At 61.2% G+C, this 6,183-nt stretch overlaps 2 protein-coding genes across 2 annotated transcripts in view; one reads left to right on the top strand and one right to left on the bottom strand.

The window, feature by feature from the left end:
- LRRC45 (leucine rich repeat containing 45) overlaps positions 1 to 5,896 on the bottom strand; it is a 7,946-nt gene extending 2,050 nt beyond the window's left edge. The window contains exons 1-13 of the mRNA XM_010856540.1: positions 5,216 to 5,896; positions 4,671 to 4,732; positions 4,219 to 4,289; positions 3,777 to 3,955; positions 3,429 to 3,557; positions 2,436 to 2,548; positions 2,031 to 2,089; positions 1,662 to 1,739; positions 1,074 to 1,209; positions 916 to 993; positions 724 to 835; positions 567 to 637; positions 53 to 161 (exon numbers count right to left, since the gene is read on the bottom strand). Coding sequence (XP_010854842.1) covers positions 53 to 161; positions 567 to 637; positions 724 to 835; positions 916 to 993; positions 1,074 to 1,209; positions 1,662 to 1,739; positions 2,031 to 2,089; positions 2,436 to 2,548; positions 3,429 to 3,557; positions 3,777 to 3,955; positions 4,219 to 4,289; positions 4,671 to 4,732; positions 5,216 to 5,435 — 1,417 coding nt within the window. The 5' untranslated portion in view covers positions 5,436 to 5,896. The remainder of the gene's footprint in view (positions 1 to 52; positions 162 to 566; positions 638 to 723; positions 836 to 915; positions 994 to 1,073; positions 1,210 to 1,661; positions 1,740 to 2,030; positions 2,090 to 2,435; positions 2,549 to 3,428; positions 3,558 to 3,776; positions 3,956 to 4,218; positions 4,290 to 4,670; positions 4,733 to 5,215) is intronic.
- A 159-nt stretch (positions 5,897 to 6,055) lies between these two features.
- The window catches only part of STRA13 (stimulated by retinoic acid 13), a 3,745-nt gene continuing 3,617 nt past the window's right edge, over positions 6,056 to 6,183 (top strand). The window contains exon 1 of the mRNA XM_010856341.1: positions 6,056 to 6,117. Coding sequence (XP_010854643.1) covers positions 6,088 to 6,117 — 30 coding nt within the window. The 5' untranslated portion in view covers positions 6,056 to 6,087. The remainder of the gene's footprint in view (positions 6,118 to 6,183) is intronic.

Below are 6,183 nucleotides of genomic sequence, written 5' to 3'. Positions count from 1 at the left end.
ATCCTTGGCCCTTGCCCGGGGACCCCTTCTAGCCACACCCAGCCTCCCGAGCCTGGCACCCAGCTCACCTCCTCAAGGGACAGCCGCGCAGCCTCCAACCTCTGCACCCTCTCTTGCATGGCCCTCTCGCTGTCCTCCAGGTGGCGAGTCATGTGCTCCATCTGCCCGGGTGCAGGTGGGGACAGGGCTGGCAGTCTGGCCCCCCAGGTTTCCCCTCATGGGATCCCCACCCTGGGGCGGCAGATGAATCTTGGGGACCCTGTTCCTTCCGAGTGGAGGCTGCCCCAAGTGGCTTCGAAGGAAGCTAGGACGGAGGGCAGGTCCCAGTGCTGCACCCCAGGTGGCAGCCTGCACTGTGGCCTGGGCACAGTCAGTCAGGGTCCCTTCTAGAAACCGGTGGGGAGGGTTTGGGTCTGACATCTGCCGGGACTGTCATCAGCAGCCCAAGGTTGTTGAGGGAAGCCCGGCCAGGAGTCTGCCTTGGGAGCACCGTGCCCCACTGAGATGTCTGCAGGCCCCGGGGGCGCGGGGAGGGCAAAGCCCAGACGACACAACTGATAAGGCACCTCCTTGAAGCGCAGATGTTCCGCGTCCTCCAAGCTCTGCCGGGACCTGTTCTTCTCCAGCTCCAGGCGTTCTGGAAGCACAGGGGAGGCGTGTGGGTGGGACTCCTCAGGGGGCCCCAGGTTCCCAGGCCCCAGCAGCAGGCCTGGGTGTGCTGACCTTCAGCCTGGATGGCCCGCATCTTCAGCTCAGCCGTCGTGTTGGTCAACTCCGTTTTGGTCAGGAACAGCTGCTCCTGCTGAGATTTCACCTTCCGCTCCAGCTCATCCACCTGCAAAGTCGGCACGGAGGGAGGAAGCTTCGTTCTGCTTTCCCGAAGCCCCAGGGGCTGGCCCCAGCCCCACCCCATACCTGGTTTCGCAAAAGCAGGTTCTTTTCATTGGCAGCAGACAAGTCTCTGAGGAGCTTAGACTCCCGTTCTGCAGCTTCCTGGGGGTAACACGGCAAAAGGGTGTCAGTGGCCATCTGCCACCACGCACCCCCGGCCTACCCACCCCACACCCACCCACCTGCTGCTCCAGCCTGTGCTCCTTGGCCTGCCTCTGCACCAGGCTCCGCTGTTCCTGCTCTGTGGTGGCCAGGAGCTCCCCCAGGTCCTGGGCCTTCTGCTCTGACAGAGCCAGGGCGGCCTCCGTCATCTGCAGTCTGTAAGGAGGGAAGGGCCAGCACCGCCCCAGCCAACCTCTAGCCTTTGCTAAGGTCATTCTTGCCAGGCCACTGCCTCCGCTAGTGCCCCTTGAGCTAGTCTAGGCTCCTCAGAGACTTGTCTGCTGCCAGTGAAAAGAACTTGCTTTTGCAAAACCAGGTAAGGGGATGGTGGGGGGGTGGGACCAGGCTTCTGGGGAGCCTGGGATGGGGCTTGGGGAAAGTGGACGAAGCTTAACCTTCCCTCCCTCAGTGCCCAGTGCCCGGAAATGGATGAGTCGGAGCTCCTCCCAGAAAGCCTTCTCAGGAACTACCCTAGCGGTTTCCCTGACTTCATTTGTGCAGTGGAACTTGAGTCCCTATTAGGATGGTCCTCCTCTGCCCTGTGGGCAGGTCTCTAAAGTGTTCTGAAACCTCCTCATACTCCCATCCCGCCCTCTGCCCCTCCTTACTTGGCCTTGAGGGAATTGATGATGGAATGCCTCTCATTCAGGGCTTCCTGAAGCTGCCCCACACGTGCAGCTGATGCCCTGTAGACAGAGAAGAGGGTCCGAGGGGCCCAAAACCGAGTCGTCTGAGCCCCCCCCCCAAAGTGGCTGCTGCCCCTCATGCTCACACAATGCCCAGGTGTGGGCTAAGGCAGTGCTCAGTGGAGCCTCGAACCCTCCAGCCAACTCCCTCAGGAAACACAGCCTACATTCTTGTCCGTGGGGAGAGGACCAGGTTCACACTTTAGGTCACTCCAAGGCCAGAGCCAGGACCTGGACCCCCAGGTTCCCCCACTGCACTGCCGCCCTGCCCTGGACCGGGGCCAAGCTCACTTGCTGCTCCTGGCCATCTCTTCTCTCTGTCTGTCGATCGTCTCCATCAAGTCCAGAAACTGGGGACAGAGCCAGGCAGAGCCCATCAGGGCCCAGAGCCTGCTCACTCCCCACGGTTGGCAAGAAAGGAGACCGACATTTACTGAGGCAGCAGGACACCAAGGAGCTGAGCCTCATGTAAGGAGGGGGTGGCTGCCAGACAGGGAGGCCCAGAGGGGAAGCCCACCCACCCAGCTGAAAGGCATCAGAAAAGAGGCTGCCTCTCGGGCCTAGGTACTGGCTTCTTGGAGAGGCTCCAGGGCTCAGAGGGAGGGAAGAAGGCTGTGGCATGGGGGCTGAGAGGGGCTCTGTCCACACAGCCCGGGCGGGGCGAGGCCCTGCAGTCAGAGGCAGCGTTGTCCTTACCTGCTTGGACTTCTCTTCCCGGAGGTGCCGCACCTCCTTGCTGAGCACCTGGGCACGGGCCTGACTCTCCCGGAAGACGGTCTGCCGGTCCTGGTTGTGGTCCATGGCTTGCTCTGTTGGAAAGAGCGAAGTTGTCTCCTGAGGGACTGAGCCCCAGGAGTGGCCAACGGCCAGCCCACCCCCATGTCTTAACCACACAGATCAGACCGCTCAGTGCACTAGCAGGCGAGAGGCTCAGAGGCAGTGGGGATAGGGGATGGGGCAACAGTGAAGCAAGGAGCCCGGGAGGCACCTGGTCGGGGGGACAGGCACATGGGAAGAGGTGAAAAGGTTGCTCAACTGTCACAGAAGGTGGGCATTTGTATTCTGCCCCAAAGGTTAAAAGCCAATATGACTTTTAAGAGGTGAATGTCGTGCTCAGCTCCCATGTTCTGGAAAGATCCAGGCAGCATTTGGAGAGGGGCCAGCCAGAAGCGGCCACGCTGTCAACTGGGGTGACTCAGAGGCAGGTGCAAGAACCAAGAAACAGGAGAGGACATGAGTTGGGCAGACTCAGGAGGTGGTAACCCCACACTAGATTCCAGCCCAAGCTTGGGCCCTCGAGGGGCTGGTGCTGCTGGTGGAACAAGTTGCCATGGGGAGTGGCAGAGTGCTCAGCAGGCCTGGGATGGAGGAGTAGAGGGTCATGACAGAAGGGACCGTGGTGTGAGGAGGGGACCGTGGTGAGCCTGGGCCGTTGGCACTCTGCGGGCTCCCACCTCTGCCCTTTCTTTCTTGGTGCCTGCTTCCTGCTCCCTCTGTTTCTAACACTCTACCATTGTGATGCCTTTATGGTTCCAGCCCAAGCTGCCCCTCCCTCGGTGGGTTCTGGCCCAAAGGTTAAAGGCCAAAATGTGACTTTTAAGGGGTGAGCCAGCTGATCCGTCAACAGGGAATCAGCTCTATGCCCTGCTTCAAACAGTGAAAGTTGCCAGCAGCCCCATGTGCCCATACCCACGGCTCTGAGGATGTCGCCCGGAATGTTATTCCCAGCCAGCTCCAGCTTCCACAGGGTTCTGTTACTGGGGAGACAGTTCACCAGGGCGCGGCCCCCAAGGAGGCCAATGTGATTCCAGCGCAGGTCTGGAAGGAAATGTGGTGTTGCCAGGGGTGGGAGGGCTGGCCTAGCCCAAGACGCTGGTACTTCCTGTGATCGGCCACAGATCAGGAGCCCAGCTCAGTGTGCGCCTCCTCACCACCCCCTCCCTTCTGGGAGAGGACAGAGGAAGCATTGGGAGGGCTGAGATGCAAGACCTCCCTGCCTGCCCTGAGGGTGGGGAAGGCCAGCGCTGGCAGCCTCACCCAGTTGCTGGAGGCTGGCATTGCTCTTCAGGGCCAGGGCCAGCTCCTCGGCGCCTTTGTGGTTGATCTGATTGTTGCGGAGGTCCAGCTGCCGCAGGGCGCCATTGGCCGCCAGGGCCCCGCAAAAGGTGGCAAAGGCTTCATCCCATGTGCCCAGGTTGTTCCACTCCAGGGTGAGGCTGCAGAAGGGTGGACGTCAGGTGCGTAGCTCAAAGGGCATCCTCCTCCCATGGGATCCAGTGGGCTCAAGGAGGAGCACAGGCTTGGGGTGTCTCTGGCAGAAACTGAGTAGCTTATACCCACCTTCCCCCTACCAGAGAAGACTGGCATGAAGGTGTGAACTCTCATGTTGCAGAAAAATGTCCCGTGGAGAGCCAACCCAGAACCACAGAGAGAGAGCAGGGGCTGCGGGGAGAGCTGGGGGCTGGGACTGCCACCCTACCTCTGAATGGACTTGTTCTGTCGGAGGAGTTTTGCCAGTGCCTCGGCCCCTGCTGCTCGAAGGTTATTGCCCTGGGAGAGGAAGAGGCCATCCAGTCACTCCCCGGTGTCCTGGGCTGGGCTCTGAATACCCTGGTCAGGCAGCAGGTGAGGCCACGGTGAGCTCTGGGCAGACGTGTGGCTCCTTTCAGATTCTGCCTTCCCTGACCAGAGTGGCCTTCTGATGCAGGATCTTTCAGTGTGCTTGTGAGAATGCTCTGGAACTCACATTTCTGCCCTCAGAATACCAGCACACGTGGCATGAGACCATGAGAAAAAGGTGTGGAGCCTGTGTGCCCAGAGCGCTTACAGACATGGTCTCTGGCCACCGTGCAGACTCCTGGTCGCTGGGACACCTGTATCTTCTCTACTCCTGCTCTCAGGTGGCATGCCCCTGAGTGCAGATCCACCCACCTTGAGATCCAGAAACCGTACGGCAGTGTTGACACACAGCCCCTGCAGCAGCAGTGTGGCCCCTGTAAGAGAGCAGGGCAGTCACTCCCCACCCCTGGCGGCTCCATCTTGGGGCAGCTCCCCAGGCACAGGGGAAGGATGGCTGTCCACGTGGCCCCCACTTCTGTGTCAGGTTTGAAACAGCTTCCAGTGCCGAGTCAGGCTGCTGACCCTTGTGCTCATCAGCACGGTGGGACTCTCCTAGGCTGGGGGATGCTAAGGGCTTTCCCATTAAAAAGAGAAATCGCCTTCTGCGCCCAGGTTTCCAAAGGGGTTGCTTTAATGACAGTGAAACTGAGAAACTTCACCAAAAATAAAAAAAGAGATCAGGTGGGACAGGGTTCTTTGCTAGAGGTGCCAAGCACCAAGGACTGGGGTATATGTAGCTAACAAGCAGCAGTGCAAAAGCAGTCAGGGGAGGTGGCCCTGAAGCAAAGGGCTTGAACCCAGCCCCAGCTCTGAAGTTGCAAGGACTGCCCTGGGCGCTGCCAGCCCTTGGTGCCCACCTTCCTCACTCAGCATGCAGTCACTCAGGATGAGCTCTGTCAGCAGTGACTCCTTCTGCAGCAGCTTGCCCAGAGCCCTGCAGGTGTCCACTGTCAGGCTCTGTGTGGCCAGGTCCAGCCGGCCCTGCGGCAGCTGGTGCAGTTGCTGTAGCACAGTCTCCTGGGGTTCGGTTCCACTTTCCTTGCACAGCCGGCTGTAGGCGCGCCGGAACTCCTCCATGTCCCTGGAGTGCAGGAAGGGCTTCCCCCAAAATTCCTAGACAGGACTCACCAGAAACCAGCTGGAGCCGGGAAGCCAGGGAAAGGCAGTAGGGCAGGGCCTCTCCCATGGGGGCCTACAGAGACCCCGGCAGCTCAGTGGGGGCACAAAGACCCTAAGTCCTCAGCAGGCGAGAAACAAGGAACAAACTGAGTTGGTCCAACAGGCAGGAGGCCCCAGGAGGGAGGAGGGAAGGGGCAGGTGATGTTCAGGGGACGGCAAGAGCCGGGGACCGAGAAGTTGGGCGTCCTCGGGGGCGGAGCCTCCAGCGGCAGAGCCTGTCCGGGCGTCGGACGTACCCCTGGGCCCCGGGTCCAAGGCCCTAGCCCTCGTGCAGTTGACCCCGGCTCTTTCGCCGCAGGTGTACGCGGCCTCCGCGCGCCTCAGTATCCAGGAAGAGCAGGGCGCGCCGGGAAGGCGTAGAAACTACGACTCCCAGGAGGCATTGCGGAGGAGGGCGTTCACCACGGGCCAATGAAGGCGAAGGAGCGGGCGCGCGCGGCGGGCCCATTGGTTGGCGGTGCGAGGGCGGGGATCCGGGAGGCGCGCTCTGGGTCGATTGGCTGGGGAGGCGGGGGCGGGGCTCCAGAGGGCGCGCGCTTTTGTGGCGGTCATGGAGGAAACCGGAGCCGTCTTCCGGAAAGTGAGAGAGGGCGTGCTGGTTGGGCGGGCTGGGGGCTGCGGGCGAGGTTTCCGCGGCTGGGGGATG

The sequence above is a fragment of the Bison bison genome, unplaced genomic scaffold (genome assembly GCF_000754665.1).
Source record: "Bison bison bison isolate TAMUID 2011002044 unplaced genomic scaffold, Bison_UMD1.0 scf7180017864371, whole genome shotgun sequence".
In the NCBI taxonomy this organism is placed as follows: domain Eukaryota; kingdom Metazoa; phylum Chordata; class Mammalia; order Artiodactyla; family Bovidae; genus Bison; species Bison bison.
Note: the sequence above shows the minus strand (reverse complement) of the source record. Positions and strands in the feature narration are given on the sequence as shown.